Raw genomic sequence first — 21,421 nt, 5'->3', positions numbered from 1 at the left:
AAAAGCATAAACTGTTCTTGAAAAACCTGTGTAACAGTCCAGGCAATATAATAACAGGGCAGCAATGATCAATAGGTAATGCACTTTTACTGAAGTTGGCAGAATATATTTGGAAATGTAAATGATGGAAGTCAGGAGATGGTTCTGTAAACGTTACCAATGGACATTATTGTATGTCCCCATTGTGCTTGCATAACACTGTGCAATCTGCAGAGAACATTAAATTGGTCACAGCTACAGAACTGTAATGCCAGGCAGTGCGTCCAGAGTAAATCTGCTTCTGACTTTGAAATAGCCTCCATATTATGAGTAACATAAAGTTATAAGTATCTTTGAGTGTGGTGTGAGAGAAGATCCAGTAGTTTAGATTCGACATTGTTAACACAGTATTATGACTAGAGTAGAGTATGGCACTGAGACAGGACATGATTTCTGATAAAGTTTTAAATTCTCAGAGATACTATCCCATATGTTTGTTTCAAGTTTCAGGATCACATTTTCTGTCTTCAAAGCATTGCGGGTGCACATGTAAAACATAACATTTGCAGTGGGTTCCAGAATCATGTGAATTGTTATGGCCTCATAGTTGATAATTAAATCTGGGCTCAATTATTATTATTCTCATAATTTTTTTCTCTTCTCTCTCTCATAAAACCCCTTTATTAATAATGTAAATTGTGTGTCATGCAAGAGATCCTGATTAAAGTACTGATGCATCCATTATATGGCAGCAATGTGCAATGATTATTGTAGTCAGCAGTGCAAATAGCCTTATTCAAGGATTGGTGTGAGAGATACTGTTTGAAGAGGTCAACAATGAGAAAAGAAAAGAGTGAAGATGATAGGAATTGTCTCGAAATGGAAGAATGCCCATCCACTGTAGCGGTCATAGGGAGAAGTGCATGAAAATAGAATACAGATACCATTAGAAGAAGGGGTAGTGAAGAAAGTAAGTGTGTAACATAAATTTGAGAAGTTGCAGAAAAGAGCATGGGAATAAGAACAAACATGAATGCGGCAGCTAAATAAAGTGAGATAATGAGCAAAGGGATAAGTCACATAATATTCTGATGTCCAATAATGCACACAATGTCACATGTCTAAAAAGCAACTAGTTAATTAAAAAATAAAATACGCTTCAAAAAAAGATGTCATACAAATGTTATTTGGTAGTGATATGTGCATACCATCTACTCATTTCATTTAGTAATTAAGAGTATGCCTTCATATGCTAAAAGTTGGTTGCCTGATGTAACAGGTTAAAACAATGAGTGTTGCAGTCTAATGTTTGAATTCATCATCTTCATATATTCTGGTGTGACATGACAGGCACTGCTACTTCAGCTATTTGAGAAATGGCAGCATGATGCAATATAAAATATATTTTGTTAATACATTGTGAAGTGTTTGGCAGTTTGGAGTAGGGCAGGAGTTAAACTTCAAAACACCTCGGGAAAACAATGTTATTGTAATGTCAGAGAACTTTTGTTTTTAGGTGGATTAGTTATTTTATGGTATATGCATAAGCTCTGAAACATGTTTTTAGTGATACAAGGCACAATTAAAAACTTGGCGGAATTCATTGAACGTAGAACATTGGTATTTCTTACACCATTATAAGGTTCAGTGTACGTGCTTATTTCATTTGCATATCTGCACAAATGTGTGTGCAGTTGTACAAAACATTGAAAACTGTCTTCAGCAGCAATGTTTCATGTTCCATACAAGGTAACCTTGTTGGCTCCAATATCTTAGTAAATAAACTGTTGTAAGAGTTACAGAGTGAATTTCTAATATTTTTCTTTTGACATGTAGTAGGTTGAAGGTAACCTGGGAAAATTTCAATGCGTATAATTCAACAAAAAATATTTATTTAAAATGTATCCACTTTTAACCATTCATACTTTCTTTGTATCAATTGAGAAATATGAATAACACACAAATTCAGGCAATAAGAAATTGGTGGTACTATTATTTAGCTTGCTTTATCATTATTAGTTACATTAAAAACAGTTTTTAAAAAAAATTATGTTATTTCTTTTTTGGACCTTGACAAATTTTAGAGAAGTAAAGGGCTTTTTTCCTCCCCTCTGTGTTCTCCATTTCAATGGCAAAGGACGGTCCATGTTCCTGGAAAATAGTTGTGTATCATTTAATTGCTTTATAGCTTTGCAATTATTGATGCAGAATGTGTAGCTACATTGTACATTTGGAATATTTCACTAAACGACAAGGGGAAAAAATTGTGCTGCTGAAAAGTGTACGAAGCATAATTAAAATTCAAGGCTAGATTTTCTCTCAAAGTTTGCTGTTGTACTAGAAGAAATGTTATATGAAAGTGCTCATTTGAATCTGTGGTGTTAATCGTAACTTAAGAAATAATGTGAGTTCCGACATTGTGACACGAAGTGTTACAAATTTCTTTTGTTTTTTTTGATTTTTTTTTCATCGAAATTTGAAGTACCCTGAACAAGAGTTCTGTAACTGTAAAAGAATGAAGAATGATGTGAGAAGCAAATGATCTATTAGTGCAAAAAGAATTTTGCGTAGCACATTTATTTCTACTTATAGCCAATGTGTTTGTGATGTCCGTAAGGGAGATTTATTACTCCTCAACCAAATAAAACTTACTAAACATCACTGTCTCTCAGAGTTAAAAAAAAATGGTTGTCTATTGACTTAACACCAGTTTGGCACCATGAATATCCCTGTTGTGTTCAATTAGCTTTTTATTTAGCCTCACAATGCTAGTTGGGTGCTCTTTCCATCTCATGAAAGTCAGGTAGATACTGGGAATCAAATGTAGGAACTCCAGATGCATAGTATATGACACTACTGTTAGACTGTGGGTGTCGTCATTATTTTAAATGTGGAGAGAACACTATAGGTGTAAGTAGTTACATTAAAGATTTTAAAAAAATATTTTGTTTTCTGTTCTTTATAATTACAGCTCTTTTAAATTTTGATAGTTCCTTCGATTGTCATGAACTGCCAGCATGTCAGTCCTTACTGTTAGTTGAATGGGCAGGTACCTGAAACTTGAAATGTGACTTTGAATAATTGGAATTCTGCAACTTTTGCATGGTAACAAGTCATTCCTTGCTGTGATGTGTCTTCTGAAACATACTGGTTGTGGCCAGTTTTTGATAAATTAGCAAAGTGCGTATTACAAAGAGTTCACAAAGATCTAGACAATCAAAGTGCCAGTACTGTGAAGCACTGGTTCTTCCTTTTTTATTTCTGCCTCCTCCCTTTCACTTGTGTTTTGTTCAAACCAAATTTTTGATCCCACCTGTACAATCACTTGCTATCTTATAAGCAAAGGTCAGACTGGTAGTTGGACATAATTGTTTAGATATCTTCAATAATTTGAAATACATGAGCTACCCTTTTGTCACTCTTATTTTCATACAATAGTATATAGTTATGTCATTTTGCTAAGCTAATCTATGATTTTCCGAGTAGGAACTTTATTTTCAGGGCCTTAAGCTACTTTCAAACAACACAAAATCACGTGTACTTCCTTGCACCATCCTCTTTCTTAGGCACATTGCTGCATTAGAAATAAACATGGGTTATTTAATGACCTAGTTTCTTAAATTATAAGGAGATTGTAAAGCCACTGGAATCACACATTTTGGTCTTCCTTTATAGTGTAAATCTTTAGTGTATGTGTGTGTGCATATTTCAAGAGTATATTCTTTTTGCTTGCAAATGTGGTTACGTACATAAGGCAGATCATTATGAAAAAATCTAAAGCAGCATATGAACTGTTAAGGCTATTAAATATTATGAGTAATCATAAAGACGTATAGTATATGAGATTTCGCTTGTCTGTTATTATATGGTACTTAGGAAAAAGTTTGAAATTACTGTTGCATCATTTGTTGTGCTGCTTTCTTACCAAAGTATCAGGACTTATTCCAGAGTAAAATATGCAGATCATTTTGCACTTTAAAAAATTAAACACATAACTAGCTTGGCATATTTTTATAAAACAGTTATTTCAGATGAGATTTTGTTGCTGAATTCTCTCGAGATTGAACCAGTTCCTGACAGACATATTTTACCTGTAAAGCTCAAGTCATATTATGTAGTTTGTTTATGAAAAGTACATATTCTTGTAAGTGGTGTCATTAGGAACAAGTTCACTTGATGTTATCCATTTTTTTCAGTTATAGATACAGAAATAAAAAGTCTGCAGAAAGACTGTATTATCTTGTCACTTTGTTATTCTTTTTGTGGTATTAAAGCTATGAATTATATGATTGTGTTATTCAAAAGCAGTTTTGTTTTGTTTTGTTTATGTGACTAGATATACTGTTGATTCATAGTCATAGCACAGCATCATCAACAGAGATGCTAAGTGGACCAATGTATTATCTTGTGTTGCTTAGGATCACACTTTATGTAAAATTAGATGATATATCAGAAGCTTTATTATTCATAATTAAAAAACATCAATTTTTAATCTCTTTTATTGAATGCCTCCCAACTGATATTACCAATTTTTTCAAGGAGGCTCCATATCTAAGTTTGATTAAATTAGTATAGGAGTTTTTGTACATGTGGAGATGAGAGCCTCTCTAAAAGAAAATGAACAACTTTATTTCTTAAATGGTTATCACATGTTGCTGGGCTCAGACACTAAAAAAACATAGCATTCATATTAATCTAGATTTTGTAATTGCTTCTTTTACTTGTTCATACAAAGCATTGCACTGTCATGCAGTAATGCAATACCTGCCCCCCTTCGATCAGTCAAATATTACTCAGGTATGTCAGAAGTTTTTTGGTTGACTCACTGTATTGGCACTTGAATCTTGATATTGTTTCGTAAGCGCATTGTCATTCAGCCATAAACCTCTTCTCTTGGGACCATGAAGTTGGGTTTATTTTTTGTCTGTGAGTTTGCACATTCTCACAAATTTCTACTCTGGGAGTTTAACTGCTGTGAATTAAAGTTTGAACAATTTCATTCCCGACATCACTGGGTAATCTGCATCCCCAGCATCTAACTACACAGTATCCTCTCCATTGACACCTTTTAATCCCCAGGGGCTGGTTCCTACAACAGAGGGGTGGTGATTACCACTGGGAAATAATTATGTGGATGTATAATAGGTTTTGATGGGATGGGGGAACAAGAGGGGAAAACTAGAAGGGGAAACCTATGCTTTACTGGTGCCCTAAAATGCTCTTCCCATTATATTCACAAATGTCTCATGAAAAATAATCTATGCATTTGTGCTTGTTATAACATCTACAGTCTCTATACTGCTGCCTGTTAAAATTGCAGCACCATGAAGGTGGTACGCAAATCACAACAGATGTTCAGTGGTCTCCACGGGATTGCAGGTGATAGGGATAGTAGCGGTTATCGTGCAAGATATACGTAATCATTCTTGGGCTTACAACATGCTAGCGTGCCACTTGCTTAGAGCTTGCACTCGGTTTTGTCTCGATATACTGTAGAACCTGGTCCTCCCATATGTCGTATATGTACAGTCCACCACCTCCCTGCACAGTTTCCTGTCTAAAGGACCCATGGTCACACAAACACTTCAAAAGGGCTTGAAATATGTGATGTGGTTGTTGTCTGTGAGAGTACTTCTTTTAGTATAACTGCCTCTCAGCTGTTTTCATCTGCTTGGCCATACACAAAAAAACATCTCGCTTGTTCCTGTCACGAATACCATCACCATTTTGCTGTTTACAGTACACTGCATTAATCACACAACATGCACCAGACAAGGAACGCAAGGCACATGGTCAGAGGAACTGTCATTCATTAGTGCCATCTACCATGGCAATGACACATTTCTTGACCCACATTCATATGACCTTGTTTCCTCCATTTCGTCAGGAATCCACCCCAACAGTTTATCAATTTCATTAATGTGCACTCTGTTTAAGAAAGACCAAAAGGAATGAAAATAAAATAGTTAAGTCTTCATCTGAATGGGAATTAATTACATGTGGTCACGTCAAGTTCCATCGTAGGGCTTTTACTTTTCTCGTGTGTGTTAATGACCTTTCAACAGTTACTGTTTCTTTACCCGATAATAAGTTTATTTTGTTTGCAGACGATACAAGCGTTTCTATATATAGCAAATCAAATGTACCGGTAATTTTAGGAAGGACTATTCATAAAACTTCCTCTTATCAAGCCAATTCACTCTCTCTAAACTCTGCAGAAAATTACTTTATGCAGTTTAGAACCTGCGAGAGGTTTCCAACAAATACTTTTTATAAAATGTGAGGACATGCAGATAGAAGAGTTCGACAATCTTAAATTCTCACGATTCAAATTTGATATCATGAAGTAGGTGACGTAAAAAAAAAAATAATAATAATAAATAAATAAATAAAAACTGGCATACTTTGCTTACTGACGTTCCATGATGATGTACAATTTAATATTCTGGGATAACCCATCGGATCAAGTTAGAACTTTACAGGTACAAGAACATCTAATTTTATTTATTTGTGACATAAATTCGAGGATTAGTCTTCTCAAAGAACTGAGTGTACTAACTGCTGCTTTCAGAGAAAATTATTTCTTAATAAAACTTTTGAATACCATATGTCATATCCGTAGCTCAGTTCATGAAGTAAATACCAGTGATAGCAGCATCTCCATAAGAAGTTAGTCACTCACTCTGGCCTAGGAAGGTGCTCTTCCTCAAGAACATGCATTTTCTATAGTTTGTCATCAACTCAAAAATGTTTAGCTATTACCATATATACTTGAATAGTCAGTGAATGTTTTTCCCCAAATTTAATGATGAAAAAATGGGGTGCACGGTTATTCTAAGCAAGGTTGGTACTGCTCCGCCTCCTACAATAGATGCCATTATACTATTCCATTGTTGTGGCCTCAATCTGTGACACATCAGTAGCACGTTAGAAGTATTAACAATGTCTTCAAAGTTGTTAATTATGGCTTCAAGTTCTCATTATCGCTCATACACTGCTAAAGAAAAACTGAAAATTATTGAAGAAGCCGAGAACATTGGTGACTGTGTAGCAAGAAGAAAGTATGATGTGAGCGAGAGTTTTATTTGCGACTGGTGGAAAAACAAAACCCGGCTTCAAGAAACTAACAGTAATCTCCGGAGATTTCGGGCCAAAAAGCGAAGCATCCGGATCTGGAAAGAAGTCTCTGCCTGTATGTAGATGAGAAGCAACAATACAGATTGGCAGTGATGACTGAATTGTGCCAACTTAAAAGCACTGACTTGAGCCAAGGAACTAGGCTTTACCAGTTTCAAAATTAGCCGGGGCTGACCATCAAGATTTCTCAACCGAAATGGATTAGGATTCCAGAGGAAAACTACCATCGCTCAACGGCTTCCAGGCAATTACGAGGACAAAATAGTGCATTTTCTTCATTGCATGATAAATCTGCGTCACGAACAGTCCTATGTATTATCGCAAACTGGTAACGTGGATCAAACGCCAGTCAGGTTTGAGATGCTGTTTGACAAAACCGTGAACTGGAAAGGAGAATCCAGCATCATGATAGATGTGGCTGCAGTGAGAAGCAAAGGTGTAAGTGATGTGTGTAACAGGCGATGGAAGAAAGCTACCATGTTACGTGGTATTTAAAAGGAAAACTATTCCAAAAATATCAATGCAAGGCATATTAGTGTGAGCGAATCCGAAAGGATGGATGGATAAAGAGCTTGTGATTGACTGGGTGACACTTATTTGTCAACGTCAACCTGATGCATTATTGAATTTACATAATATGTTGGTCCTGGACACCTTCTCCGGACATACAACTAAGAAAGTGCAAGACAATTACAAATGGGGAAAACTGACTCAGTCATTATTCCTCTAGGCCTAACATCCATCGTACAACCACTACATGTGTGTATAAATCGGAAATTCAAAGCTGCACTTAAACAGCAGTATATGCAGTGGATGGTTGATGAAAACATCAAGTTCAGCGAGTGGAAAAATCAAATGGCTGGATTTGTCCCAGATTAGTGAGTGGGTGAAAAGTGCATGGTAGTCCATTCCGCAAAAAAAGGGTAGGGCTAGAGTCCCTGCTGGCAAGAATGTTTTGTGGCTGGCTGCCTGGCTAATGGACTAGCCGGCCAGCCAGCTGTACGATGCTGAATCGGTAGAGTTTTAATTATTTATCAACCAGTACAATAGCACGTGAAGATTATGATGTGTTTCTTCAAACCAAATGATATACGTAATTTTGAACACATCATTACATTGGAACAATTTTTTTTTGTAACTAAAACCAATTAAAGCAAAAAAATTTTTCCCTCCTTCAGAATTAGAGTACGCGGATTATTCGATATATACGGTAATAGGTACAGCTTAAGAGGACATAATGGGTGTTTTGGTAGCCTACTTCTTTGACAAATTTCACAACAGTACTACTTAGTACACATGTTATTAACTATCATAACATGACTGCTACGCAACAACTGACTTTGGTGCAGTTTCAGTACAGTAATGTGATCCATGTAACTGCATTGATTAAGTGTTCTGTTGGTCCTTGGTAGAGTATTTTATACATTATGAATGAAAAACACACAATACTGATCCAATATTCTACAACATTTATTATTTATTTCGCAAACTGATTTTTGTCTGTTATGCCATCGTAGGTACAAAGATAAATGTATAGTGAAATTTTTGCAGGTTCCAAGGTTTTCAAGTAGTACATCTAGCCGTGCTGGATAGCTGCGCGCGGTCTTTGGTGCCTCGCCATGGTTCACGTGACTCCCCCCCATCGGAGGTTCGATCCCTCCCTTGGGCATGGGTGTGAATGTTGTCCTTAGTGTAAGTTAGATTAAGTAGTGTGTAAGCCTATGGACCAATAACCTCAGCAGTTTGGTCCCACAGGAACTTTTTACAAATTTCCAAATTTAGTAGGCCCTACATATACAGAGTACCTCTGTTTACAAAGATGACAATTGGTAATGTTAGATTTAGGAATAAAACAAGAGGAATTATTTCAGTGAAAATGTGATGTAAGATAACTGAACTAAGACAAAGTATGTGACACATTAACTAATGAACTATATAACAAATTACAACAATTGTTTTTAGAAGAAAATGAATTCTGTGCTCTGTCATAGGCAATTTTTGTTTTTTATACATGACATTGGTGGACAATTTTTGCCCACTGATAAAGACAGCACTTCAGCTTACTAACAGATTGGAGTATACAAAATCACTTGTAATTGTGACAAATTCTATGTATGTCAGCCTGGCAGTGCAATATGCACCCACTTCAAGGACCACCATAGAAATTGGAGACTTAGAAAAAGAGACTCTACTTGTGCAGACCATTTGCTTAAAGAAGACCATAGGTACAAGTGCAACATGAAGTGTTACGTCACATCCATAAAGGAAGGAAGATGAACTACCCTGAAATAGTGGATTAATAAACATATGTCCATCTGCCCAAGCTTAGTACTGAATGATAAAACACAATTCCCTTACTCACTACTTGTAGCTGCAGATACTGTTCATAATCCCATCCATGCCTTATTGTAAATTAACCCTCTTACTCAAATGGCCAATTTTTTCCTTTATTTCAGTTACTATAATTTCTTTTGTCCTGTTAAAAATTTTACTTTGTATAATCACGGCTGCTTCACTTATGTGGTTAATATCATTAATATATCTTTTCTGTTTGCAATTTAGGAACTATTAAAGACAAGATTATTTTGTTCAGCCACTCCATTGGAACATGCCACCAAAATTTACTGTTCAATTTATTTTCTTTTAAGAATGATTGTTATAAATTGTTATACAATTAATTACAATGTCACATATTTTACTTAGTTAAATAACATAATATCACACTTTCACTCAAAAAAATTAAAGCACTCCGTCTTCAGGCCATGATTGGCCTAATGGGACCATCCGACTGCCGTGTCATCCTCACTGAGGATGCGGATAGGAGGGGCATGGGGTCAGCACACCGCTTTCCCGGTTGTTATGATGGTATTCTTGACTGAAGCCATTACTATTCGGTCAAGTAGCTCCTCAATTGGCATCACGAGGCTGAGTGCACCCCAAAAAATGCCAACAGCGCATGGCGGCTGGATGGTCACCCATCCAAGTGCCGGCCACGCCCAACAGCGCTTAACTTCGGTGATCTCACGGGAACCGGTGTATCCACTGTGGCAAGGCCGTTGCCACTGAAATATTTTATTCCTAAATCTAATAGTAACAATTTTCGTCTTTGGGATCAGAGGTACTCTGTTGAAACACTAGTTGAAAATCTTAGATCCTACAAAAATTTCACTGCACCACATATTTATCTTTGTATCTGATGATGGTGTAACAGCCAAAAACTGGATTATGAAATAAACTATAAGAACTGTAAAATATTACCCCAGTGTTGCGTCTGTTTTCATTGATAATGATCTATGTTAGCAAGCCCAGTAAACCTTTTTTTCTTTTTAAGCATTTTAGTGCACACACATTTATTGTTGCAGTAGAGTCCCCATTCCCAAAGGCATTTTGAAGCTATTGCCAGCCCTGCCCTCCCCCACCTTGAGAAGAACCCATGTTTAACTTAAGTGTGTGCATCAAATGTTATCAAACAATTAATGTTACATTGTTTTTCAAAGTGTTAGAGCAATGTTTAGCTGATCCACAACATGGGAACCAGCCCAGTATTTACCTAGGTAAATGTGGAAAACAGTCTAAAAGCTTTGTCTAGGATGGTCTGCACACCAGCCCCTTTCGTTAATCCATGACGTTGATTCGATATTGGGCCAATGTGCCTCCCTGTGGAAGTGAGTGACAAGTGTCTAGTGCAGTTGTTAGAGTGGTAAGTGATGCAACAATGGCAGGTATTCAAGATTTAAGTGATTCGAATGTGGTGTTATAGTCAGCACATGAGCAATGGGACACAGCATCTCCTAGTAGCAATGAAGTGGGGATTTTCCCGTACGACCATTTCACGAGTGTACTGTGAATATTAGGAACCTGGAGAGAGACAGAGAGAGAAAAAAATCAAACATCAAATTTCCAACATTGCTGTGGCCGGAGAAAGATCCTGCAAGAACAGGACTAATGATGACTGAAGAGAATCATTCAACATGACAGAAGTGCAACCCTTCCACAGATTTCTACAGATTTGAATGCTGGGTCAGCGTGTGAACCATTCAATGAAACATCATTGATATGGGCTTTCGGAGCCGAAGATCCACTCGTGTACCCTAGATAACTGCCTTGTCTGGGCCCATCAGCGCCGACATTGGGCTCGTTCCAAATTGTATTGAGCAGATGGCCATGAACGGGTACGGAGACAACCTTATGAATCAATGGACCCTGTATGTCACTGTTCAAGCTGGTGGGGGCTCTGTAATGGTGTGGAGCTTGTACAGTTGGAGTGATATTGGAGCCCTCATACGTCTAGAAATGACTCTGATGGGTGACACATATGCCCATTGTGCATTCGAGCGGAACAATGCAACACCGCACATGTCCAGAGTTACTACAGAGTGGCTCCAGGAATGCTCTGGTTTCTGCTGGGCACAAAACTCCCCAGACATGAATATTAATTGAGCGTATCTGGGATGCCTTGCAACGTGCTGTGCAGAAGAGATCTCCAACTCCTCATACTCTTAGGGATTTATGGACAACCATGCAGGATTCATGGTGTCAATTCCCTCCAGCACTATTACACACATTAGTTGTGTCCATGCCACATTGTGTCACGTAACTTCTGCATGCTCATGGGAGCCCTACACAATATTAGGCAGGTGTACCAGTTTCTTTGGCGTCCCACATCGTTGAAGATTCCTCATTTTGTGTCTATGGAACAAACGTCCGCAGCTCGTGGTCTCGCGGTAGCGTTCTCGCTTCCCGAGCACGGGGTCCCGGGTTCGATTCCCGGCGGGGTCAGGGATTTTTCACCTGCCTCGTGATGACTGGGTGTTTGTTTCGTCTTCATCATCATCATCAATCATCCCCATTACGGTCGGAGGAAGGCAATGGCAAACCACCTCCACTAGGACCTTGCCTAGTATGGCGGCGCGGGTCTCCCGCGTCGCTCCCCTACGCTCGGTAAACGGAGTATGGGACTCATCATCATCATCATGGAACAAACATTGAATCTAATCATATTAAATGTTCAGATGGATAAGCTTGGTGTAAACAGGAAAACAAAGGAAAATATTTTATATAGGGGGAAAAAACTTAAAAAATTGTGAAATTTCATGCAAGTAAAATTATTATTCTTGCAAAAGTTATTGGTGCATGGCAAGAGATAACTGTAATTACAATAATGTCATTTCCTTTTGAAATATAGTATATCCTTGTACTTTTTTCAGTTAGATTCACATGGGCTTTAAAAAACACACAAGGGCTTTCAAAAATAAAATAAATGTACAACATACACATTGTACTACTAAGATAATTATTTACAAGCATAAATAATGTTCAAATAAATAAATGTTTGGCAGTATTACCATGAGGTGAGATTAGCTGGTGCTTCTGTTAAACATTTAATATTACATGGTTACAACACATGAAGACTTTTCCATGAATGCATCTATAATTTAAATTCATTAGCACAATGCAACAATAATTTCCTGAATGTCTTACATAAATAGTCTCTACAGCATTAACATGGCTAATCAGGTACTCCAGTCTTAACTTCTGGAATGATGGTATACTTCCTTAAAATCTTGCAAATTTATATGCATTTTTAGAATTTATTATTTGAGACCATAGAAATGGATGTAAGAACAGTTGCCTGAATATTTATTTTTAGGCATTTGCTCTTGAGAAAAGCAGCAAACATTTTTAACAAGAAGAGCTAAATTTAATAAAAAACATCTGTGTACATTATTTTGGAACTAGGTGTTTTTGAGATTGCCTGTAATTTCTACGTTTACAAATGCCAGTTGAAAGGAATTTAGGAATTAGTCTGAATTGAATTATGAAGTAATAATTGTAATTTTTAACCTTTAAAATTTGCTGTTCCCTGTATATAAGCATCTATAAATAACTGTGTTTTGAAATGTGGTGTTTGGCATGGTGGCTATGTTCTAACATTTCTGAAGATTTTCATGTATCTAGAGTTATTTGATTCATAAGTACTGTAGTATTATTTGAACTGATAACCATCCATGGTAAATGTCTTAACATTGTGTAAATAACCTTGACTGAGGTAGAAAATTGTATTAGCAATTGTAATGAAGAAGTAACATGCTGTATGCATTTCACAATAGCAGTGTGGTAGGGTCTATATGTAAATATCTCGTGGTAAAAATATTGGTGGAATAGTGAATTGTTCATGCATACAGTTGTTTGAGAGCCTGTGTTTTGTGTGCAAAGATGGCTTTAACATAGTTGTTTAAAAGACAACTTAGTATGAAAATGGAACCTATGAACAGCACACACATTAGTGTGATGATACTAAACTTTTCAGTTGTTACTCTGTATGTATCTACAGATGAAACTGTAAAAATATCATTGAGTACTGTCTTCAGTGCCCGATATAATCCATAATGCCATAAAACAGTCTCACAATACATCTGAGCTTTTTGCATGACTGGTAAATTTTCTTAAGGGCAATCAAAAAGTATCCTATTCTGTTTCTCTCTCGGAATAATAAAAGAATCATTACAAGACTGAATTTGGCACATTTTCTTAGACCTTTTCACACATTCTGTTTCTTTAGTTCACAGATGTCACCAGCGAACAGTTGACATCGATAAGTTGTTGGAACAGTATTTCATGTCCAACTATAGCCAACATAATAGCTAGTCATGTCACAAATTTATGGTAAATGTGTGTACAGATGCACCAGATATGAGTAATATTTGGCCATTTATGTAGCACTGTAACAATATTCCACAGGGAGAGTTGTAACTTGTTGATACAAGCTTTTGATCTGGTATTTGATTACATACTCCTCAAGTTTTTTGTCATATTTAATACCTGCAAAAGACATTGTTTATACCTGTCCCTATGAAGGATGCATTTAGAAAGCAGCATGGAGATGCTGAATTTTTCAAATGGGCAAAATGTGCCAAACATTCACTATACGTAAAATGTACTGTCAAATTAATGTTCTGAAAAGTCACTTTCTCTCTTGTTTCAGTTTACACAGATATTGCTTATGTTCACAATACTGCAAGGCCTTGACAACTATTTTAAAGAGTTGGTGATATACAGCTGTTAAATACATTTGAAAAATCATGGCACAATTGCTGTATATCAATTTAGTAAAACTATCACTTTTGGTCATACAATAGCCCATATTCAAGTATGAAAAAGACATTATTTGGACAACATACATCCAATCATCCTCATTTGTTTCTAGGTCAACATTACACTTTAACTGCATCAAAATAATAGAATGTTGGAATTAATCACTTCCTTCCTTAGGCAATATGTTAATAAGCCTAACAAATTAACTACACTAAAATTACAGACTGCTTTCTTTTGATGTATAAATCAGATACATTTCTGCATTTTATAATTCAGATGCAGTTAATGTATAATGTTGATAAAGATTCAAATGATTGTGATTGGACACATATCCAGTAATTAGAGTGATATTTTTTTATACCTGATAATGGTATGATGACTGGCCAAAACTGGCAATTTTAATAAACTGATATACAGCTATTGTGTCAAATTGTGATTTTCTAAAAACTTTCCAGACTTCGCTGTGACAGCCTACTTCACCAGTGCTAGACTTCTCAGAATTTTACTCAACGATTCTCCACTTTTGTAAAGATTGACCAACAAACTGCAGCATGTCTTCTTCAAAGTACAGGTGGAAAGTAAGTGTTAATGTTTACAGTTTTCCATTTTCTTTGGCTTTCTTTTATACACACATACAGGTGCCAGATACGGTGCGCACCTTTCACACCCCACTTCTGCGATGCCTTATCCGTCCGTCCGTGACCTCAACTACCACTTGGTTGTGGAGCATTAACAAAAAGGCCTGCCTAGGCACATGCTTCCCCGAGGTTCCGACACAGGTGCAGAGAAGAGTGTTCCGCAGTGTACGGTGCGATGTTCCGGATCTGACATTTACTTGACGCACGTCGTCCTGACCTCGACCTCCCCCGGAGAAGGACAAGTGTACGATTTCGCGTCGACACACAACTGGCCATTAAAAACTTCATTACCGGGGCACGTGAGAACAGTCTTCGTTCCGTCGATACAGAAATAGTACGTCCGGCACCCCGAGGTGACATTTTGGAAGAAACCGTTGAGATTACCGTCACATTCGGGGCTTGATGACGGTACCTCGACACTGCCACAAGTGTACGAATCGGCACTCACACAGTCGCGCCCGTTAAAGAGTTTATCGCCGGGGCACACGGAGGTGGAGGTGAGCTGCCGTGCTCGGCAGGTGAAGTAACGGCGGCAGCCGGCACCCTCGTCAGGGTACGTGCCGTCCGACCTGGCGGCACAGGAAGGGCCAGTGGCAGAGTCGGCCAGAGGACTACCACCGTCAGGACACCGGAAGGCCGAAGGCTCGACGCAGCGCCGACCGTCGAACACTCTGTCGGCGTCACACGTGAGCGCCGTGATTTTGTAACCGCCGAGGCAGAAGAAGTACTTGTGGCAGCCGGAGTCCGTGTCGAAGTGGTAGCCGTCGGAGAGACCGACGCAGTCGTCCGACTTGTAAGGGCACTTGTAAGTGTCGGGGTCGACGCACTCCTTGCCGTCGAAGACGTAGGAACCGGAGCAGACGTAGGTGATTTTGTGGCCGTTGGAACAGTAGTAGTAGGAACGGCAGCCGAGGTCCGGGTCGCGGTAGTAGCCGTCGGCGGCGCCCTGGCAAGATCCGGGCGCCGGCGAGGAGGCGGCGGCGAACCCGGCCGGCACTGCGGGCGGCCGCCGGCAGCCTCGCTCCGCCGGCACGCAGTCGCGCCCGTCGAACACCTGGCCGCGCCGGCACGACAGCAGCGTGCGGTTCCCGTCCGCTGAGCAGTAGTAGTACCTGCAGCACCGACACTCCCTCACTATTCTGCCCAGAGCCGAAAACCAGGCGCGGTCTTCCCGCTTACAAAGTGTACATCTAAATTTACATATACACCACTGGCCATTAAACTTGCTACACCACGAAGAAATGCAGATGATAAACGGGTATTCATTGGACAAATATATTATACTAGAACTGACATGTCATTAAATTTTCATGAAATTTGGGTGCATAGATCCTGAAAAATCAGTACCCAGAACAACCACCTCTGGCCGTAATAACGGCCTTGATACGCCTGGGCGTTCAGTCAAACAGAGCTTGGATGGCGTGCACAGGTACAGCTGCACATGCAGCTTCAACACGATACCACAGTTCATCAAGAGTAGTGACTGGCGTATTGTAAAGAGCCAGTTGCTCGGCCACCATTGACCAGACAGTTTCAATTGGTGAGAGATCTGGAGAATGCGCTGGCCAGGGCAGCAGTCGAACATTTCTGTATCCAGAAAGGCCCGTACAGGACCTGCATCATGTGGTCGTGCATTATCCTGCTGAAATGTAGGGTTTCGCATGGATTGAGTTGAGGGTAGAGCCACGGGTCGTAACACATCTGAAATGTAACGTCCACAGTTCAAAGTGCTGTCAATGTGAACAAGATGTGACCGAGGCGTGTAACCAATGGCACCCCATACCATCACGCTTGGTGATACGCCAGTATGGCGATGACGAATACACGCTTCCAATGTGGGTTCACCGCGATGTCACCAAACACAGATGCGACCATCGCGATGCTGTAAACAGAACCTGGATTCATCCGAAAAAATGACGTTTTGCCATTCTTGCACCCAGGTTCGTCGTTGAGTACACCATCGCAGGCGTTCCTGTCTGTGACGCAGCGTCAAGGGTAACCGCAGCCATGGTCTCCGAGCTGACAGTCCATGCTGCTGCAAACGTCGTCGAACTGTTCGTGCAGATGGTTGTTGTCTTGCACACGTCCCTGTCTATTGACTCAGGGATCGAGACTTGGCTGCACGATCCATTACAGCCATGCGGATAAGATCTCGACTGCTCAGTTAGTGCTGAGTGATACGAGGCCATCGGGATCGAGCACGGCGTTCCGTATTACCCTCCTGAACCCACAGATTCTATATTCTGCTAACAGTCATTGGATTTCGACCAACGCGAGCAATAATGTCGTGCTACGATAAACCGCAATCGTGATAGGCTGCAGTGGACCATGAAGTAATTATCCGAATGGAATGGAAATGTGATGTGATGTACATGTACAGACAAACAAATGATTACAGTTTCAGAAAAAATGTATGATTTATTCAAGAGAAAGAGCTTCAAAAATTGAGCAAGTCAATAACACGGTGGTCCACCTTTAGTCCTTACGCAAGCACTTATTTGGCTTGGCATTGATTTAGAGAGTTGCCGGATGTCCTCCTGAGGGATACTGCGCGAAATTCTGTCCAACTGGCGCGTCAGATCGTCAAACCCTAACTGGTTAGAGGGCCGTGTCTATAATGCTCCAAACGTTCTCAATTGGGGAGAAGTGCGGTCACGTTGCTGGCCAAGGTACGGTTTGGCAAGCACGAAGACAAATAGTAGAAAGTCTCGCCGTGTGAAGGCGGGCACTATCCTACTGAAGTGTAAGCCCAGGACGGCTTGCCATGATGGGCAACAAAACGGGGCGTAGTATATCGTCGACGTACTGTTGTGATACGAAAACAAACAGCACCCAGACCATCACTTCTGGTTGCTGGGACGTATGGTGGCTGATAGGCAGGTTGGTATTCCACCACTGTCCTGGGCGCTTCCGCACACGTCTTTGTTAGTCGCTGGGGTTCAGTTCGAAGCGGTACTAATCACCAAAGAAATTATACCCCACCCAATGAGATTCCAGGCTGAAGACGTGCCAGGAGATACCTTGGACAGCGGTTGGATACCACGCTGACTGTCACCCGCTATGCAGCTAAACAACCAGGACTGATGGTAGGGGGTGCCATTTTCTTTTCGTAGCAGGACCCTTTTGGTTGTCATCCGTAGCACCTTCACAGCAGAGCAGATACGTCGACGATATTCCATGCCCCATTTTGTTGCCCTTCACGCATGTCGCCCGGGCATACATTTCAGCAAGATAATGCCCGCCCGCACATGGCAAGAGTTTCTGCTGCTGATCTTGGTGCTTTCCAAACCGTACCATGGCCAGCACCGTCACCGGATCTCTTCCCTATTGAGAACGTTTGGAGCATTATGGACAGGGCCCTTCAACCAACTCGGGGTTTTGACCATCTGACGCACCAGCTGGACAGAATTTGGCACGCTATCCCTCAGGAGGACATCCGGCAACTCTGTCAATCAAAATGAAGCCGAATAACTGTTTGCAAAGCGGCCAGGGGTGAACGAATGCGTTATTGACTTGCGCAATTTGTGAAGCTCTTTCTCTTGAATAAATCAAGTAATTTTTCTCAAATTGTAATAATTTGTTTGTCTGTACATGTACATCACAACCACTGATTTCAGTTCCATTCGGATAATTCCTTCGTGGTGCATCTTTTTCCTTTGTCCAAGGTTCTACGTTTTTTGTTATGAAAAATAGCGCGCAAAGAGTTTTCTTTCGTATTATAAGCAGTATTTTACTACACGGGATAGGCAAAATAATGTGAACACCTGTATTTACTTGGGAATGGTTAATTAATAAGGGTTTGGACCCCCATATGCCCGTCGTACAGCTGCGATTCTTCTTGGAATACTGGCTTACAACGATTGTATAGTCTCCAGTGGAATATTATGCTACTCTTTGATCAGAACCTATAGTGACGAGCGAGGCGGAAATCTGCTCTGGAGTCTGCGTTCCAATACCGCCCACAAGGGTTCGGTAACTTTCAAGCCCGAGGACTGTGCTGGCCAAGGACGTCGCTGCAGTTCAGGTGAATGCTCCTCATTCCACGATTGTACTGTCCTGGCTTTGTGAACGGGTGCATCATCGTCCTGAAATATGGCATCATTGTTGGAGAACAACATTTGAATCATGGGGTGCACTTGATCATTAAAATCTTTGACTGCAACACGCCCTTTGAGAGTGATGATGGGACCAGCAGAATACCATGATATGATTGACCACATCATCACGCTTCCATCTCCGTGCTTAACAGTTGGAAACTGGATTGTAGGCTTCTTTTGGGGTTCTCCAGACATAAATCCGGCCCATGTTGGAAATAATGAAACAGTTAGCTCGTCGGACCATATGATGTGTTTCCATTGATCAACCTTCCAGGATTGATGCTCGTAACACCATGTTTTACGGTCCTTTGCGTCGGTTGTCGCCACTAATGGTTTCAGTATAACAGCTCATCCATGAATATTCGCTTTATGGAGTTCTCGGTGGACATTGCCGATTGATACGGGGTCCCGAACATGGCTATTGAGCTACAATCATTTCAGCCGCCGTAGTTTCGTGTTGTTTTTATACAATTCGTGTTAGCATACGACGATCTCTCTCATATACTTTTGATTTGCACCCACTTAAAGTAGTAAAGGAGTTTTGCTTTTTGGGGAGCAAAATAACTGATGATGGTCGAAGTAGAGACGATATAAAATGTAGACTGCCAATGGCAAGGAAAGCGTTTCTGAAGAAGAGAAATTTGTTAACATCAAGTATAGATTTAAGTGTCAGGAAGTCGTTTCTGAAAGTATTTGTATGGAGTGTAGCCAAGTATGGAAGTGAAACATGGACGATAAATAGTTTGGACAAGAAGAGAATAGAAGCTTTCGAAATGTGGTGCTACAGAAGAATGGTAAAGATTAGTTGGGTAGATCACATAACTAATGAGGAGGTGTTGAATAGGATTGGGGAGAAGTGGAGTTTGTGGCACAAGGGATCGGTTGGTAGGACATTTTCTGAGGCATCAAGGGATCATTAATTCAGAATTGGAGGGTCAGCGTGGAGCGTAAAAATCGTAGAGGGAGACCAAGAGATGAATATACTAAACAGATCAGAAGGATGTAGGTTGCAGTATGTACTGGGAGATGAAGAGGTTTGCACAGGATAGAGTAGATGGAGAGCTGCATAAAACCAGTCTTAGGACTGAAGACAACAACAACAACATTACGTTTACTGGATGATGTCTTTCGATGTTTGATGTAGTCTGCCATAACTGTTGAAACAGTTGCTCTTGAAACATTCAGTAAGTTGGCTGTCTCGGTTACTGATACTCCATCCAATCGGGCCCCCACAATCTGTCCACTTTGGAATCCTGTTAGGTCTTTCATTGCACGTCAACCTCGGCCTCTGAATGCACATACGAAGTGTGTACCACTCAACAACTTGCACCGATGCCTCGTCCGTACTGAACATTCATAACCCAGCGCGTCACGTGCCTTACCTGCGTTGTTGACCGCCAAACACAAACCATCTCATTACTACACTGTTTACATCATTTTTCCTATCCCCTACTATGTGTGACGTGCCAAATATGAAATACACTACTGGCCATTAAAAGTTACTACACCACGAAGATGACGTGCTACAGACGCGAAATTTAACCGACAGGAACAATATGCTGTGATATACAAATGATTAGCTTTTCAGAGCATTCACATATGGTTGGCGCAAGTGGCGACACCTACAACGTGCTGACATGAGGAAAGTTTCCAACCGATTTCACATACACAAACAGCAGTTGACCGGCGATTCCTGGTGAAACGTTTTTGTGATGCCTGGTGTAAGGAGGAGAAATGCGTACCATCAGGTTTCCGACTTTGATTAAGGTCGGAATGCGGCCTATCGCGATTGCGGTTTATCGTATCGCGACATTACTGCTCGCGTTGGTCGAGTTCCAATGACTGTTAGCAGAATATGGAATCGGTGGGTTCAGGAGTGTTATACGGAACGCTGTGCTGGATCCCAACGGCCTCGTATCACTAGCAGTCGAGATGACAGGCACGTTATCTGCATGGCTTTAACGGATCGTGCAGCCACGTCTCGATCCCTAAGTGAACAGATGGGGACGTTTGCAACAACCATCTGCACGAACAGTTCGACGACGTTTGCAGCAGCAAACACCTGCGATGGTGTACTCAAGGACAAACCTGGGCGCACGGATGGCAAAACGTCATTTTTTTCGGATGAATCCAGGTTCTGTTTACAGGTCACGATAGTCGCATCCGTGTTTGGCTACATCGCGGTGAACGCACATTGGAAGCGTGTATTCGTCATCACCATACTGGCGTATCACCCGGCGTGATGGTATGGGGTGCCATTGGTTACACGTCTCGGTCACGTCTTGTTCGGATTGACGGTACTTTGAACAGTGGTCGTTACATTTCAGATGTGTTACGACCCGTGACTCTACCCTTAATTCGATCCCTGCGAAACCCTACATTTCAGCAGGATAATGCACGACCGCATGTTGCAGGTCCTGTACGGGCCTTTCTGAATACAGAAAACGTTCGACTGCTGCCCTGGCCAGCACATTC

The 21,421-nt window shown here is 40.4% G+C and overlaps 1 protein-coding gene and 1 pseudogene across 1 annotated transcript in view; both read right to left on the bottom strand.

Annotated features, from left to right (window-relative positions):
* Positions 1 to 10,060: 10,060 nt before the first annotated feature.
* Positions 10,061 to 10,177, bottom strand: LOC126337395 (5S ribosomal RNA; annotated as a pseudogene).
* A 2,028-nt stretch (positions 10,178 to 12,205) lies between these two features.
* LOC126336810 (uncharacterized) overlaps positions 12,206 to 21,421 on the bottom strand; it is a 229,618-nt gene continuing 220,402 nt past the window's right edge. The window contains exon 9 of the mRNA XM_050000854.1: positions 12,206 to 15,961. Within this exon, the coding sequence (XP_049856811.1) occupies positions 15,043 to 15,961 (919 nt within the window). The 3' untranslated portion in view covers positions 12,206 to 15,042. The remainder of the gene's footprint in view (positions 15,962 to 21,421) is intronic.

The sequence above is a fragment of the Schistocerca gregaria genome, chromosome 2 (assembly GCF_023897955.1).
Source record: "Schistocerca gregaria isolate iqSchGreg1 chromosome 2, iqSchGreg1.2, whole genome shotgun sequence".
Lineage (NCBI taxonomy): Eukaryota > Metazoa > Arthropoda > Insecta > Orthoptera > Acrididae > Schistocerca > Schistocerca gregaria.
Note: the sequence above shows the minus strand (reverse complement) of the source record. Positions and strands in the feature narration are given on the sequence as shown.